The sequence below is a fragment of the Tenrec ecaudatus genome, chromosome 4 (assembly GCF_050624435.1).
Source record: "Tenrec ecaudatus isolate mTenEca1 chromosome 4, mTenEca1.hap1, whole genome shotgun sequence".
Lineage (NCBI taxonomy): Eukaryota > Metazoa > Chordata > Mammalia > Afrosoricida > Tenrecidae > Tenrec > Tenrec ecaudatus.
The window spans coordinates 53,131,510-53,149,111 of NC_134533.1; the positions used below are offsets into that span (position 1 = coordinate 53,131,510).

The 17,602-nt window shown below is 54.6% G+C and overlaps 2 protein-coding genes across 2 annotated transcripts in view; one reads left to right on the top strand and one right to left on the bottom strand.

Moving 5' to 3' along the window:
• The window catches only part of OTOG (otogelin), a 78,061-nt gene extending 71,530 nt beyond the window's left edge, over nt 1-6,531 (bottom strand). Inside the window, exons 1-6 of the mRNA XM_075547705.1 lie at nt 6,474-6,531; nt 5,964-6,024; nt 5,754-5,811; nt 2,155-2,230; nt 1,223-1,315; nt 925-1,079 (exon numbers count right to left, since the gene is read on the bottom strand). Of these exons, the coding sequence (XP_075403820.1) occupies nt 925-1,079; nt 1,223-1,315; nt 2,155-2,230; nt 5,754-5,811; nt 5,964-6,024; nt 6,474-6,531 (501 nt within the window). The remainder of the gene's footprint in view (nt 1-924; nt 1,080-1,222; nt 1,316-2,154; nt 2,231-5,753; nt 5,812-5,963; nt 6,025-6,473) is intronic.
• Nucleotides 6,532-9,045: 2,514 nt separating this feature from the next.
• USH1C (USH1 protein network component harmonin) overlaps nt 9,046-17,602 on the top strand; it is a 48,855-nt gene continuing 40,298 nt past the window's right edge. The window contains exon 1 of the mRNA XM_075547706.1: nt 9,046-9,081. Coding sequence (XP_075403821.1) covers nt 9,046-9,081 — 36 coding nt within the window. The remainder of the gene's footprint in view (nt 9,082-17,602) is intronic.

Here is a 17,602-nt window from a genome sequence, read left to right on the forward strand (position 1 = left end):
ATACCGTTAGCACCAACCCTCCCAACAAGCAAGGTTGGGTTTCCATTGCATGCGCTTTTGCATTGTGGCATTTCTCCTCGTAGCACGCAGTTTCACTTGCAATGGCTCATGTGCTTTGGAGTGTGCTTTCTCCACTAGACTCTGGGAAGACAGTGGCTGCATCTGTGCTGTTGTCCACCTAGCCTGGTTCCAGGAAAAGAGGACCAAATCCAAGCAACAACCCCTTGGCCATGGACTTGATTCTGACTCATTGCGACCCTGTGGGACAGAGTAGAACTGGGCCTTTGGATTTCAAAAGCTATAAATCTTTGCAGGGGCAGACAGCCTCTCTTTCTCCTGCCGAGCGGCTGGTGAGTGTGAACTGCCTACCTTTCCGTTAAGCATCCCAATTCTTAACTCACTGTGCCAACAGGACTCCTTGGAAAAATACAAAAAAGAAACCAAACCCACTGCCATCAAGTTGATGCCAACACACAGCCACCTGAGAGGACAGGGTATAGCAGCCGCTGCGTTACTGAGACAGTCACTTTTACAGAGGTACAAAGCCCTGCCGCTATGCAGTGGGGTGGCTGGTGATTTCGAACTGCTGACCTTGTGGTTGACAGCCAAGTGCGTAACCACTACGCCACCAGGGCTCCTCTGGAAAAAGTACAGCACATACGTAATGTAATGCATACTTGATAAGTGAATGACAGGCTGAATGCATGAATGGCAGGGGTGACCAGGAGGGAATGGGTGAAAAAGTAATGGCCCAGACTGAAGATCAGGGCTGGGAGCCAGAGGCTCCCTGGTTCCCATCAGTGCAGACCCCTTAAGTGGGTGCTGCGGTAGGGAGGGGGCCAGCCTCTAATTGTGACAAGCAGAGCCCCAGTCAGTTCAGCTGAGTGGAGAGGCCCTGGCCAGGTGGGGCTGGGGAGGTCTCACCTGGATGGAGAAGCTCTGCTCCTCAGGTTCGTGGCGCCCCACCAGAGTGTAGCTGCCCTTGCCGGAGAGGTAGTAGTAGAGGCCATCGAATGTCTCCAGGTGGTGCTGCCCCCATGCCCGGCAGATGCTGTCCCGCTCAGGGCCGGCGTTGTACACTGAGCCAGGGGAAAGACAGCCAGGAAAAGGTAGCCACAGCGACACCCAGCCACTGGTGGGGCTGGGGCACCTACATCCCACCCCGGCCAAGATTGGTCAGTCTCACACCCCTTCCCAGGGCTGGGGTGGAGCCCCAACCCACCCATCTGGCAGCGCGGTCCAGTAGCATTGAAGCGTCTGCAGTCACAGAAGGCTGGGTGCACACACTCGCCGCCATTGAAGCAGGAGAACAAGTCTGCAAGGAAGACACAGAAGGCACCTCCCATGGAGCCAAGGTGGACAGACCCAGGAACGCACCAGCCGCCTCAGGTCCCAGCCCCTACATTGCAGGTGCCCTCCGCAGCTAGCCTTGGGGAGGGCAGCTCAGACCACAGCCCTGACCCCTCCCTGGCAGGAGCATAGGCCTCCCAGCATGCCAGGCAACCCTCAGGCAAGCCTGTCAGGGGTGCTGTCTCCCCTAGGCCTCCATTTCTCTAAGTTGAGTTTCTGGCGCACAGGTAAGGCGGGCAGAACAAAGGCGATGGAGCAGGTGGGCTGCCCAGGGTTCTTCCTCACTGCTCCAGGGGAAGGTGTAAACTAGGACCTGGCAGAGAGGCATGTGGCAGAGAAAGGGCACAAGAAGAGAAGACAGGCAGAGTGTGCTAAGAAAGAGGGCCGTGGAGGGCCAGAGAGGCCGTGGACCCAGGACAGGGTGGAGATGGAGGCCATGGACACCAGGGCAGGAAGAGGCCATAAAAGGGGGGAAAGGCCACAGGCAAGTCAGAGTAGGGACACACACACACACACACACACACACACACACACACACACACACACACACACACCAAGAAGTCATCTCATTGGAGTCAGACAGCAGAACAGGGAACAGCACGGGTAGCTCTCCTAAGCACAGAGGACCCCAGAGAGGACTTCCCAGCCTGGAAGGAAAAAACAGAGCAGAGCTGGAGGCCAGGCCCGAAGGAGGTCAGCAAAGACTCCAATCAGGGAGAAGAGGTCACAGGAAGCCCCAGGGCAGCCCCTCGGAGGAAAGAGCCCCTCCCACTGGCAGCTCAGGAAGCACAGGTGCACACTTACAAGCAGGTGCACATTTGGCCCGATGGAGCCGCCTCTCCCAGGAAGACATGGCCCAGGAGTCCAGGGTGTCCAGCCCCTGTGGAAAACAGGAGGAGGAAGGGAAGGTGGTGAGGGCTGCCTTCAGGGCCTCCCCCCTAGAAATCATAGCCTTCCCCTTTCATCACCTGGAGAAAGGGAGACCCCTTCCCCCAGAGCCCCAGCTGCTCCATCTGCCCAGGCTGACCTCTGAGAGGTCCAGAAGGGAGACTTTTCAGAGGCGCCAAGACCTAGTTTGTACTCTCCCAAGTGGTATCTCTGTGGCAGACCTGTGAGACCTGCTGCCTGAATAAGGCCTCTCCTTCCCATGGTCCAATATCCCCCAGCTTCCCCTCCCTCCCTCCCTCCTTCTGCAGTAAACCTTTGTGTCCGCCACAGGCCAGCACAAAACCCACTTGTCCGGAGAACAAACGTGTTCTCCTCTCACCACAGAAAGCACATGAGGCAGAGCTAAGACACAAAAGCAGGCCCTCAGCCAGGGCAAGGGGAACTTCTCACCCCCATCTCTACCTGCCACCAGTGGGACCTCTCACTCCTCCAATCAGGACCTATCACCTGACACAGCAGACAAATGATGTGACGAAGAAACCCTATTTTCCAAACCAGAAATCCCAACCGATGGCATTTATCATCAGCAATAAGGACTGCCCTGAACCTGATGGATAGACCGTCACCATTCGGCTAGCTGATTTGAACACCCAACCTGCTGAAGTGCCAGTCTCAGGTGTTTAATATCATGTGGGCAAGGATGGCCTCTCCTCTCTGGCCTATGCAACTTCTCAGATGATATGCCCGGAACTGTGCAAGGTGTTAGGGATGAGTGGGGTGAACAAGACAAAGTCCCAGTCCTTACAGGGCTTATGTTCTTGTTCACAGGGCCAGTAAGTCCCACAAACTGCACAGTGGGTTTTTATGTAACCCGTCTCCCTCCCTCTGGGTCCCCTCTGGCTGAATTCTCAGCCTCCGACAAAGGACTGGCATATAGCAAGTATTCTGAACTCTTGGTCCCTGGGGCCCGGGCCCAGCTCTTCACTCTTCCTTGGTGAATGAAAGCACTTCACCTTGTCCCCTGGCTCTCCCTCTCACTGTTTGCCTGACCTCCTGGGAGGACAGGAACCCTTCCTTTGCCAAGTTTCAATGTTCTCACCCAACTTTGGTCCCTGCTTCCTGGGGCCTCCACAGCTCTTATTCAGCAGCCCCGGGCCCAGCCCCAGGATTCAAGCTACCCTCTGCCACGGGCGCTCAGCGGTCACAGGGAGGATGGTCAGAGAAAATCACCACCACCACATCTCACCCGTCCAGAGGGCTTCTGCCTCAACCTGGCCTTTCTTCCCCCCCATGAGCCACCCCCACTCAGATGTGGCCTCTGGGAGACTGGTGCTAGGAAGGCAAGACAGCCCGGGCTGCGCAGAATCAGAGGCAACATGATCCTGCTCAAACGATTAGACTGCAGTGCTGGTCGGGCGCTTTTAATTCTCTGTCCTTCGACAGTCTGGTGAAGTCTTTGGACCCTTCTCAGAAGAATGTCCTTAAGTGCGTAAAATAAAACACGGAAGATCACATAGGAAACCAATTCCATCACAGGTCAGTTCAGAATAGGTTTTATAAAACCGCAGGCTTTGGTAGTAGCTGGGCCTCTTCATTAGCACATTCGATAACAAGATCTAGAAGCAGGTCGCATCCCTGTCAAACCTCTGAAGTCCTGATGAGCATAACTGATATTCTGAGATGTCAGCAACAACTGCAAGGTGTTTGGATGTTCTCTGTGATTTCTGTTAGTGACGGTCCCTGACCCTAATATTCCTGTGGTTTTTAGATCATAGTAATAATTGGAAAGGGAGCGAAATGTCAGTGAGATTGAGGTTTGTGTCAGTCCCCAACTTGGATCCCTGAGAACAGCTGAGCTTTGGAGAACAAGACGATGTTGACATGAAAACTGGTCAGCTGCTGGTTTGGGACCCCACCCCCGCCCCATGTGTCCTACCAACACAGGCAATCCTGATAGGTACATTCAAAGCCTCCCCTGGCTTCCCATAAGCAACACGGCACCCCCAACCCAGTCACCTTGAAGGGCCCATTCTGATCTCTCGTTGGCCCTGAGAGTAATGTGAGAAACCTGCTGGGTTACCTGGTCCGGGTCTAGGTCTTTTTTCCTTTACCAAAGCAAAGGGGGAACACCTGCCCTGGAATCCAGCAAAGAAGGAAGTCCACTGGGACTTCACCGCCAGCAGGCTGTGATTCCTGGAGTCTTGTGGGACATTCTGGTCCCACTTTGATACAGTCAGGACCACTGTCTACAGAGTGAGAACACTCCGTAGCTGGGACTCTTATGAAGACAGCTTTGACCTTTTGGCCGCTGACCCAATGTGTGGGGAGGCCAAAGACCACTCTCTAGGAATCACATTCAGGGCCCTGTCTGTGTCAGGCCTGAGCCTCACATTCGGGGGTCTCAATGTGCCAGAGGAGTGAGGACTGGCTCCCCTGGAGACCTGGTCCCACTAGCTGATTGAAGAGCCCCAGTATATCACCCTTCTGCCTCAGTTTCTCCATCTCTGAAAAGAGTGGCTGCATTACCTTCCAGCTCAAACTCTATTGAATGGTGGTTCTAAAACTGGCAAGGTAGGCATATAGGAAATAAAAAACCCAGAAAGTTCATATGTGGTAGATCCAATGGGCAGGTCCCTCACCAGTCTCCTGAGGCCTTCATCTCTATCGCCAAGGGGCAGGTAGCTGGGACACTTTGCTTTCCATCCAACCTGCTGGCTGTAGTGATCAGCCCCAGAGCTGATCCCTTGGGCTAGGGTGTGAGGAGGGGACCCAAGCTGCTCAGGGCCCTGGCCGTACAGGTGGGCTGAGTTGGTAGCCTAGGTGTTGTGGAAAGGAGGCAACAAATACAGAGCAGGGCTAGAAATGGACCCTGAGTCACCACATAAGATTAAAACCCAATCCATGAGTCCATTTGGACTCAGAGCGACTCTGTAGGGCAGATAGAAACTGCCCCTTTCGGTTTCTGAGACTGAATCTTTACGGGACAGAAAGCCTCATCTTTCTCTGTCGGAGTGGGTGGTGGGTGGGTAAAGGAGAAAACAAAAGGGCCGTGTTTGCCGAAGACAGGACAGGGGCAAGGAAGAATGCTCTAGAGACCCGGGACTCTGCTCTCCAACACACCCTGCCTGGCCACCCCAGCTCTGCAGCCCAGGGAATGGACAGGAGCCTGGGACAGGAATTGGGGCTTCCCCAAGCCAGGTAGGGAAAAGAGAACTCCCCTCTCCTAACACCCGCCCCACCTTCTTCCACGTGCTCTGCATCAGCCTGGGGAGGAAGATTGAACTGTCCCCAGATAAGGCCTCCCTGCTCCCGGACAGACAGACATAAATGAGCCAGGTGACAGGATACTGAGATGAGGAGAGTGTCTTATGAAACTGCACACCTCAGATGTGTCCCTCGGCCTGACTCCAGGGATGAGACTGCCCTTAAACCCAGAGTGCCCCTGGAAGCCTCAGACTCAGGCAGAAAGCATCCCTCCTGCGGGCAGGAGTTGGGGGTAGAGGGTGGGGTCCTACCTGTCCTCCCATCACTGTGGGAGCATCCCCTTCTATGGTGGCCTCCTGGTGGCTGAGACTAGAAGAGAGAAAAGGTTGGCATGGGTGGAGGGCTAGAGGAGTTGTGCCTCCCCACCGCGGGGGCCAGCCCCTACCCCACCCCCCAAGTCCATCCTACCCACACTAGGCAGGAGGATGGGAGGATGGGCGGCCACCACAAGACTTACTCACCTGGGTTCCGGAGCTGCCTCTGGTTGCAGCTCAGCGCTCCCTGGAGGTGCGGTGGCCGCAACTGTGGACAGGGGTTTCTCTGCAATCAACCTTTGCCTCCCTTTGTGAGGGTCTCTCAGCACCCGCATCCCAGACACACATCTGCTGGGGCCCCTCTCCCTCGTCGTCCAGCACCGACCCCCCTCCACCCGTCCCTACGCTCTCTCCCTCCCGCCATCCGCACAAATCCCCTGGCTCCCTCCCTCACCATTCTCCAACAAGGGTCTCCCTCTGGCCTCCCGCCCCTAGGTCGCCCCCAGGTCGGGACCGTACCTTGGGTCGCTCCCATCCTGCTGGATTCAGGACCCTTCTCCTTAAAGAGCTAACTTCTCTCATTCTCCAGGACCACCCCCCCACCGCACCTGTCTGTCCCAGGGCGCCCCCTGAGCCCCTAGCCCCCACCCCGGCTCTTCCCTACAGGACCTAAACCCGAGCCCACCCGGCGTTTCCCGGAGGCCACCCCGCTCTCACCGCAGGGCAGCCCGGCGCAGGCCAGGAGCAGGCAGAGCGCGGGCGCAGGGGCCCTCATAGGGGCGCTTGGGGCAGGGGAGCCGGCGGGGCCCAAGCAGCGCACACTGCCTCTCTGGCTGAAGGCGCTTGGGCTCTCATGGCCCGGAGCTCCCTCGGGCCCGCCTCCCAAGCTAGCTCCTCCCCGAGCTGGAGCGACTGGACCGCCCAGCTCATTACCATAACGCAGCCCAGGCGACGGGGGGGGGGGGGGGGGGGCAGCCTTTGCCCTTGTGGCTGTACCTCCTGGCTGGGTAGGGCAGGGTGCGGGGAGCTGGCTTCAGATCACTCAGTGCTAAGTCCCCTGGAGGAGCCAGGAGGTGCAGCCACAAGTTCCCTTACTGCTCAGGCTCAGGAACCTGAATCCTGAAAAGTTGTTACCCCAGAGCCCCAAGATGTTGGTATGCGTCTGGGATTGAGCACTCAATAGTCAATGGCCAGTGACCTGTACAAAAGCAGGACCAGGGCCTGAGCCTTAAAGGGCCCTGGGTTAGGAAGGAGTAGAGGCAGAACTGGGTCAGAGTGTGAAGAGAAACACTCTCAGAAGAGAAGAACGGGACGTCATGTGGTCCCCCAAACCAAGAGGAGAGCATTAAGGAAGGTGGGGGTAAGAAGGACTTGTGGAGGCAGGGATCATGTGAAAGGAGGCGGTGGCCAGTGGAACGTATTCCCTCTCCCAAGGACATACTTCCCTCCGCCTGAATTCTGAATATGACATAGACTGCCATGTGACCTATTGAAGAAAGATAGAGGGGCGATGAAGCAAGTTGAAGGGGATACATTTATTTTTGTGGACTCTTTTCTGGACCTTTGAAGACCACACAAGTTCTTCCTCTGATCTACTACTTAGCTAGCTGACAGTAAGCTTAAAAAAATGTAGGTCATAGTTTATGGTTCTTTCCTAGGAGGGATCACTAGACAGTAATTTAATCCAAATAAAAACAGGCTGGTGGCAAAACTTTAACTATTGGGGGATGGGAGTTGGAGAAGGGGGGTCTTCAGGGTACCCCTGGAGTTACAGTGTCAAGTGGTTACTTGATTTAAATGGCTCTCCATATCCTTAGAAGAGGTAAAACGGGATGGTCCTTAGAATTGAGGATGGTTAGACTTCATCTCACATACTGTGGATATACTGACAGTAGAAATTAGTCCCTGGAATAGGACATCATGATTGGTAAAGCGGAAAGTCATCGAACATGTAGAAGCTCATCTAGGAGGTGGATTGACACAGTAGCTGCAACAACACGCTTCAACCTAGCATTGATCGTGAGGATGGCATAGGACCGGACTGGGTTTCCTTCTGTTGTGCTGAGGGTCACTATGAGCCAGAACCAGCCTGACGTCACCTAGCAACAACAACCACCATCTCTTTGCCCTGAACTCTGACACAGTACAAATGGGCCAGGTGCCCACCCTGAATTAAATCCAGGGACAAGCTCCACAAGTAAAGGCCACTCTGCTCCCCAGCCTCACCTGCTTTCGCCCAGTCTTGCCCAGACCAAGTGCATTGCCACTTCTACCCTCCCGCAGCAGGAGTGTATCAGACTTTGGTTGGATTGAATCAAATGAACCATATGGTGTCTGGTCCCTGATTAAAGGTCAGTCATAAACCAGGATGTCACTGCTGGACCTTTCCCCGTGTGTGTGTGTGTGTGTGTGTGTGTGTGTGTGTGCGTGTGTGTGTGTGCGTGCGTGTGTGTGTGTGTGTGTGTTTATTCGGAGAGATGGGGCCAGTGAGAGAGATGAGGTCAACATTCACACTCATTGCTCCAGGCTCCCCCACAGTTCAGTGACCCTCCTCCCATAAAACCCAGACCTGACCACGAGGAATTCACAGATCAAGCATTTCTTCCTGGTGGAAAAAGTTAGTTAACCCATCGGGGCAGTTCCACCTGGTCCTAGAGGGTGACTATGAATAAGCTCCACGCAGTGAGTTTGTTTGTGTTGTTTACTAACCTAAAGGTTGGCTGGTGGTTGGGACCCACCTAGGGGCCCCCTGGAAGGAAGAGCTGGCAAACTGCTCCCCTGAAGAGACAGATAAGAAAGCCATATGGGAGCAGTACTGCTCTGTAACACATGGGGGCGTCATGCATTGGACTCATCTGGATAGCAACGGGGAATAGTGGAATACATGCGCATGGGAAGATGAGAGATCGTGGACCAGGCAGGGTTGTTGGGCCTCTGTGTGCTCAGAGAGTAGGGCAGCTTATCCCAGGCCCCAGTCACCAATGTGTAGCCCCACACCTTGTACTCTGCGTTCGAAAGCCACCTCAGGAAGAGCTCCAGCCTCCATCTCACCACTAACTTCCACTACCACACTCACAAACACACACTGTGGCCCCTGTCTCCCCAGGCGTCAGTGGGCTGCTAGGCTCTCCGCAGCCGCGCCCCGCCTCCGCCGCCCTATGGCCCCGCCCCCAGGCCGGGAGGAGGTTCGGTCCGCCTCGGTAGCCTCCTGAGCAAGCTCCTGGCCACCGCGCACCCGCGCACCCGAAGGAGCTGATCTCTCAGCGGCTCTTCTAGAACCGGCCCAGCCATGGACAGGAAAGTGGCCCGGGAATTCCGCCATAAGGTCAGAGCCTCAAGGGGCACTCCAAACGCCGAGGACCTTAGAACCTGGAAGGGGGGGGGGGCGGATTGGGTAGGAGGGTTACTGGGGACGCCACACCTCCCTTTTCCAGACTTGATCTCTGGGCTCCTGCGGGCTGGGACATCCTGAGGCCTGTTTGGCCTCGAGCGGGGTCCCCTGTAAACTGGGGGTGGGAGGAGGGGGCGCCAGGACTCTTGGTTCAGAGAGCAGCTAATCTGGTTTCTTAGGACTGGAGCCCTGGCCTGAGGCAGGCGGCCTCCTCGGGTACCTGTGTGGCATGTTGACCTAGGAGGAGGCAGTGCCTGAGAGGTGAGGTTGGGACTAGGAACCCAGGTGTCTTTCTTCCCTTTGACCTCAAAGCCATGGTTCAGAGCACATCAAGGAACCCTTTGCCTGCTTAAAGGCATCTCTTAGGGTCCAGGAAGCAACTGAAGAGCTGGTGCTGGTGGGGGCAGAGGAGAGGAAGGTCCTGGGGGCCCTCTTTGTGTGTGGATGTAGCTGTGGCTGCCGAGAGCCTCCAGGCAAAGCCACATCACCCCACTGTGTTCAGTGAGTGAGGGGTCCCCAAACACCCTGGCCCTGGGATGCCGGCTTCCACCAAGGGCATCCCCAGAGCTGTGCAGCCTCCACCGAGGCCCTGAGCCAGAGAGGACCCTTCCAGAGACCAGTGAACCCCCCTCAGGACTCAGAAGGCCAGCCACCATGTGCCCTGAGGCCCTCCCAGAGCTCCAGAAGGGCAGCACTTTTAATAAAGTAACCCCCTACACCCCACCCCACCCCCAGCATCCTGAGCTCAAGTTGGCAAGGCCTCCTTCCCCACATAAAGGCCTAGAGGAACCCAAGGAGCCAGCCAGTAGGAAGAGGGCCAGGGACCAATCTTCCTTTTAATAAATATGTTTGAGTACCCACTCTGGGCCAGACCCAGTCTGTGCCTTCAAACTGCTGGAGGTGTGGCTGGGTGCTGGGACCCAGGTTTGATGTAGGCACCCGTGTCTTGGGCATCCCCAGACTGCTCCTAGGGCTGAGAGAGAGCTCGCTGGGAGCTCAGCAGGATGGGTGGGGGGTGGGGGGGTACTGAGATGGCACCCACAGTGCATTCTCTTGCAGAGGACTTGAAGGGGAGGTTTCAGCTGTCAGAGACAGTTAGTGAGTGTAGATTTCAGGCAACCTACTTCGAAGGAACCCATCCTCCTCTTCCCACCCCAAGACGCAGGCTTGAATTTCATTCTCCTTCCCTCAGGCTGAAGGTAAAGGCCTCTTCCGGTGACATAACCTAATCAACTCTGTGGTCCCGTTTCTGACCCACCCTACCCCCACCCCTCTTAAACCCCTGTCCCTCTTCCCCACCCCCTACCCCCCAAAAGCTTGGGCGGGCCTCAGACTCAGCGTTTTCACTACTCTGCTCTTCCTCATTCAAGTCATTACCTATTAATGCCTCTGTGTGTGCAGGCAGGGCGGCGCCGAGCTGGGCAAGGCCCAGGCTGGACTTTGAACCCTTCTGCTTCGGAGACTGGCTGGGGGCTTCCAGGAAGTGGGGAGCGGCTCTGGAACAGCAGAGGGTAGAGATGGGAGCCTCCGGGCACACTGGGTAAAATGTACAGCTCATTGGTGATTGCGTTCAAAGTGTCCCTTCCATAATGTTTTCAAATAAATTGACTTCTTGGGAAAGGTTGGTAATCAAGCTCCTTGGTTGTTAGAGGTAGGGGGCAGAGCAGTGTGGTGTAATGGAAAGTACTAGGAGACTTTGAGGAAGTTCATTAACACCTAATGTGTGAAGGGAGGGTACTCTCTACCTGGTAAGGTGATTGTGAGGACCGAATGCGAGCTACCTGTATGCAGAGAGCTCAGAATAGAGCCTGGCCCTCTGTCCCTCTCTCATTGCCATGGAGTCGATTCGAACTCATAACGACCCTCTGGGACGTGATAGAGCTAGAATTGCCCCTGCGGGTTTTGGTCAGTCTCTGCATTTGTTGTTTTTATGTAGAGGTAGATCAGGGGTCAAATATGAATGATATAAGTGAACTGCCAGTGAGTAAACTTGGAGCAGACTGTTTAATCTCTCTGAGCTCTACTGTCCTCAGCTTTGAGACGGAATTCCGCGTGCTTACCTCAGAGGACCCACACCAACCACTCTGCCTTCGAGACACTTCCAACAAATAGTAACACTACAGGACAGGGTAGAACTGCCCCTGTGGGTTTCCAAGACTGTACCTCGCTAAGGGAGTAGGAAGCCTCGTCTTTTTCCCTGTACTGGCGAGTGGGTTGGACACACTGACCTTTCAAGTAGCAGCTGCATGCTTAATCACTTGGACCTCCAGAGCTCCTCCCCAAAGGCCATTAGGGCGACCTTGGGGGGAAAATAAATAAATAACACAAGTGGAGCAAAAAATATAAATAAAGAACACAAGTGGAGCAAACCCACTTGGGCTGAAAAGCACACTGCGAAGGCCTGGGAAGAAGTGGGGCTGGGTCCTGTCATCGAAGCAACATTAATTAAGGGCCTACTGTGAAGAATCAATGCATTTGAATTGCGGTATTGGCAAAGAATATTGAAAGTTCCGTGAACTGCTAAAAGGACAAACTGATCTGTCTTGGAAGAAGTAGAGCCAGAGTGCTCCTTAGTAGCAAAGATGGCCGGACTTCATCTTACATACCTTAGACATGTGCTCAGGAGAGACCCGTCGCTGGAGAAGGACATCACGCTTGGTGGCATGGAGGGGAAGGGGACTAGAGGAAGGTCCTCAAGGAGCTGGGTTGACCTGCAGCTGTCACAATGGGCTCAGGTACAGGAGCCATTGGGAGGATGGCCCGGACCAGGCAGTGTTTTGTTCAGCTGTGCATAGGGGTCCCATGGGTTAGAGTGGCCTTGATGGCACCTGACAACAACACTGAGTACCCTGGTGGTGTCGTCCTTTCAAGATGGGCTGCAAACTGCAAGGTCAGCCCGCCCTGCAGGAGCAAGAGCAGGTTTCTACTCCGACAGATTTATACTGTGAGAAACCCACAAGGGCAGATCCACGCTGGCCTTGAGGGTCGCTGTGAGTCAGAACAGACTTGGTGCCAGTGAGCTTGCTTTGGGTCTACTGTGTGCCAGCTGCTGAGAGGAGGGGCTTTTCCTTTATTTCGTCTTGGTTGCGTGCCAGGAGTCCTGGTGGCGTAGTGATTCGGCATTGGGCTGCCAACCGCAGAGCTAATGGTTCGAAACAACCAGCCAGCTCCGAGGGAGAAAGATGAGACTTTCTACTCTCATGAAGAGTCCCAAGTCTTAGAAAGCCACACAGGCCGTTCTGCTCTGTCCAACGGGGTCACTCTGAGTCAGAATTGACTCCGTGGCTGTGGGTTTGGGTTGGGTTGGATTTTATTGTTTGGGTTCATGCACACTTGGAAAACACTCTCTGCCAGTCATCGTGCTAAGCAATTGGAGCTGAATGGAAGGAACCTCGATGCGCTCGGCTGCTGCTCACTGGAAGGACTGTACCCAGAGGCACCTTGCGAGAAAGGCCCGGTGATTGATCGCCTTCGGAAAACCCCACCATTGGAGATGTCATGGAGCAGAGCGACACACATGGTCCCCATGAATCAGAATCTACTCAACAGCCACTGGGACTGTCTTCCCAACGAGTTTTAAAGGCTCTTAACCATGATCACAGCGAGCCTATGCATCGAAGTGGCTTTGCTCTCCATTGAGCAGATGAGGAAACTGGAGCATAGACAGGTGCAGGGCCAGCTGGGAAAGGGGCTTGCTGCCACAGCCCTGTCTGCCCCACCCTCTACCCTCATATCCCAAGAATGTGTCCGGGCCACACACCATCTAGAGGGCAAACAGACACGTCAAGAGAGATGACAGCACCACCTAGGGTGTCCCACGGTGGCAGAGGTGGCAACAGAGAGGATGGCATGATTGACTCTGTTGGAGAGTGACGTGTGACGTGGGTCTTCTAGGTGAATAGAGAGTCACGGGAAGGGAACACTAGGGTTACGTTTACTGCTTCTAGCTAATGTCTCATACCAGTCAGGGTTAGGAGACACGAGCCAACAAGGTGGGGTTCCATCCCATGAGAGTTGCAGCAGCAGGACCCAGAGCTCCCAGGAGGTGAGGGCAGGGAGGGCTAACGAGACCTGGTGAGAACTGACTGCGGAAGAGGGCTTCTGACCAGAGCACCAGCCTTAGATAGAGGCACGTGCCAACTGAGGTCCAGAAGAGAAGGAAGTGAGGAATCAAGCCCCCAGTGCCTTCTCCTTATACCTCTCACCTCTGACCTGTGCCTCCCATTGGCTGAACTCAGCAAGAAGCCGGGGGTGGGGGGGAGCTCAAGTGAAGCCTTCTCAGACACAGGGGGGCGGGAAGCCTACAGAGTGAGTGTGGAAGCACCAGTGAAGAAGATCGGCGCACAGTTTGCAGCCAGCGGGATGTCCTGGGAACTGGTCTGAGTGCTTTCTATGTATTCATTCATTTCATCCCTACCACAGCCGGGGAGGGCTGATATTCACGGAGTGGAACACATCTATTATTTACACTGTTCTTGCTCACTTGCCCCCTTTTTGGCTGGGTACACACATGGAGTTGAATTTGCGTGAGTTAAATTGTGTGGTTCTGCTGGGTGGCTGTCCTGAAGGGCCAAGGATGCAGGATCAGGAGGCAGGCGAGGGGCCCCAGACAAGGGTCCTGAGCTTCGTGAAAGTGGATGTGTGGGGCATGGTCTTAGCTGCTTTGGCAGTTTCTCAGCCCATGCAGGCTGAGAGCACAGGGCCAGGTATGCATAAGCCAGGGGATACTGATGCTGGACCAAGAGGCCCGCACATAATCTGGGTAGAGACTGGTGCCCAAAAGAGACCCCTTCAAAGTTCTGTGTAGACCACACACACTTTTAGGCTTTCTATATCTCGTATTAAGACAGATCCAAGAAAATGATAAACTGTCAATCTGGTTAAAGAAAGAAGACACGGTGTTTTGCACATAGTAGGTGCTCAATAAATGCGTATCAGACAAGGGTGTACAGGAAAGTTGTCTTTGGTGGTTTGCAACACACAGTGCTGGGTGCCAAAGGGAGACAAGGACCGTGGGCAGAGTTGAGGGGAAAATGAATATCGACGACCTCCTGTGTGCCTGGTGCTTCAGACGGGTCTGGGGACAAGGTATTAGGTATGCCCTGGGGCAGGAACTTCTAGACGCTGGTGCATAGGACCGGTGCCAGGTGGACCCTCCTAGATGTGTGTTAGACTTCTCCTAATACGAGAAGGTGTATGGCGAGCTTTCTTCGGCGTGTGTCACAGTGGTGCTGAGCTCCTGGCAGGTCTGCAGCTCCTGGCTGCCCCGTGACTCGGCTTTTTGAGGTAGCTTTCCGGCCTGGAGAGTGTGGGCTGTGGTGAGAGGACAGCACGGCGCTGCCATCTCTGCGTCCGTCCATTTAGAGGCAGTTCTTTGTGGTAAATGACACGTCGGCACAGGGCACTTCCTCGATTTGAGAGTGGTCGCCTGTACCAGACCCCTCCGTAGCGTCCTGTTTGCTTCGCCCTGAGACTGGCCACAAAAGAGCGTTCTGCAGAAACCACATTTGTTTCCCCGGCTAGCGTGGCACAGAACTCATTGCTGCTGCAGGCGCGAGTAGGTTTGGTGAGGCTGCCAGGAGCATCCTGAAAAAGGATGCAGCCATCCCCAGTGTCAGGCCGGGTCTGCTTGGCTGCAGCTGCACTGGCACTGGGGATGCGTCGGCAGTGTCGCTGGAGAAAGTGTAAGATCTCTCTCTCTGGGCTAAATTCCAACCTCGGTCCTTGGCTCCGCTCGAGGAGAAAGATTTCACGCCGAAGCCAGGCTAGTGATCCAAGTGAATTTAATGAGAGTTAAAAGAAGCTTCAGGTTTTACGCGGCACCCATAGGATTCCTTTGACCATGCGGCCTGGCAGAGACTGCTCGGGGTCACACAAAGATCTCTCTCCCAAGTTTCCTCCCTCGAAGATGACCAGACAAGATCCTCTCTCTCCCTTCCGGTCCCTGCCTTTTCAAGGGTTCCCGGGGGAGGCGTGGTGAACGACCCCAGGTCGCTCCCATTGGCTGAATTGCAATCACCTGGCCCAGGTGGGCTGCTCCAGGTGTAACGCCCATCCGCGCCCACCGGCGGGGAAAATCCAGCTTTGTCCTATGCTGGCTCTCCTGGGCATGCGTAAATGGACTTCCCAATTCCCTAGGCTAAGCTGCCTAACAAAAGGGCAAGCGTGACACTGAAAAGCAGGGTTGGAGTGACAAGAGCTGGTGGTCGAGCTGAACTCTGAACGAGGTGCTTTCTGGATACATCTAGATGCAGTTCAGGAACAGACTCCCCCCACCCCCACTCCCCTCACCACACACACATACAGATTTCTCCAAGGGATGTGTGGCTGGTGCAGAGAAGGCAAAAACACCAGACTTCTAGACCCTTCTACTCCGGCATTGTGAACTCCTGTGTTTTCTACTCGAACGTTCCACACCGACTGCCAGCATCGCTGACTGAAGAGGGCTCACCGCCTCCTGAACCGAGCGAATGAGGCAGTGGACGGAGGCACCCCCGCAAGGGGCGATGGGAGAGCATGCCAGTCCTGAGCAATGAGCGAGCTCTTCCTGCTCGCTAGAAGCTCTTTGGTCAGGGGTGCCCTTACTCTAACTCGGGAGGGGGCAGGGGGATTTCTGCATTTCCTGTGGCGAGCAGGGAATCTGATGTCCAAAGAACCATTCAGAACAATGTCCCAGTGTGTGTTCTGTTTGCTTGCTTGGTTGTTTTGTTTTTGTTGATTATGGACATGGACCCAGCCTGAAAGATTGTCTTCATGGCACCAGGAGATAGATGGAGAGTAGAGTAGAGCTATTAAGAGCCCCTTGAAATGTTGGCCTAAAGGCGCCCTGCGAGTTTCTCCCCTGGAAGGCCTAGCTTACCCCTGAGTTGTGTATTAGAGATAACGTAGACTTCGGAGTCAGACAGATGGGTGTTCAAACCTTAACTTGACTTCTGATTAGCTGTGGTTAACCTAACTTCTCTGATAGTCAGTTTTCTTATGGGCAAAACCGTATCCGGAGGCCAGCCTCAGCTATGTCTGCAGAAGGAAAACTAAGAAATTCCATGTTGGGCTTTAGTGTCATCTCAGGGGGGCTCCTGTGGGTCCCCGAAGGGATGGTTTCCTTACCCCTTTGCTTCCCATGGCATCATTCCCTCCCATCTCATTGGTACACCCACACTAGGATTCTGGAAAATGGGCAAATCCATTCAACACTTCTTTATCCACAGGACTCACCATATGGTGTGTGTCCTGGCAGCACAGTGGTGAAGCACTTGGCTGCAAACCAAAAGGTCAGCAGTTCAAACCCACCAGTCCCTCCATGAGAGAAACATGTCCATCTGCTTCCAGAAAGATTACAGCCTCGGGAATCTTATGGGACAGGCTACTTTGTCTGACAGGGTTGCTGTGATCTGAAATTGATTTGAAGGTAACAGGTTTGGGGGTTTGGGCACATCAGGCACTCAGAAGGTGGTGTAACTGTTTAGTACTTAGCTGCTAACCGAGCCCAGCCAGCAGCTCACAGGAGAAAGATCTGGCAGCCTGCTTCCATAAAGTTCACAGTCAGGAAAACCCTATGGGACAGTTCTACTCTTCTGTATGTGGCATGTTTATGGGTTGGAATAAACCTGATGGCATCTGACAGCAACAACAGGGAGCGAGAACACACATCGCTCATCCTTCTTCTCAGGGAGTTTGCTATTTGCCATGATGGTGGTGGCGGCGGTGGTGGTGGACAAACCAATATACCAGCAAGCAAGCTGTTGCTTACAAATGGTGCTTTGATGTAACAAAGGAATTGGAAACCCTCCTGAGGCTGGGGATGGGGGCTACTATATAGATAAATAGGCAGAGATGACCTCCCTGGGAAGGAGGCGGGGCAGGCAGGGAGGTGGAAAAGCCATCCAAGCCAAGGGCATAGCCAATGTCAAGGCCCTGAGGCCGCCTAGAGGAGGCCCAGGGAGCCAGGAAGAAGAGGGTTGGGAGATAGGTTGGGTTTTGATAAGTCAAGGTGGAGAGTTTTGTTTTGGGTTTTGTTTTAAGTGCAATGGCAGCTATTAAGCGACCAAATGACATGACCTCATCAATAGAATTGAAAGCTCTCTTTGACCCCTGACCACAGGGGAGTTCAGGCTTTCCTTCTGCGCAGAGTCTCCATAATAGCCAAGTCTGGGCATCCCAGCCCTGGCAAAGTGAAGTCCCATGTCCTCTCTTGCAGGCCTGGGCAGTGGGTAGAGTCCTGGGCTGACTCCTCATCAAAATGAGCTCTTGAAGCTGCCCCCTTAAGTGGTGTGTGCAAGAGCCCAGGCAAACCCTAAGGCTTAGTACGGCCTGCTCAAGCAGATGCCCTCTCTCCTCTTCCGGGGGACTGGGCCCTTGGCTAGAGGAGAGCTGGAGAAGACAGGCATGCCTTTGTTGGAGCAGAGGAGGTGAATGCAAGTCCAAGCTATGGGCCAAAGGAGGGCGGGTCTCACCT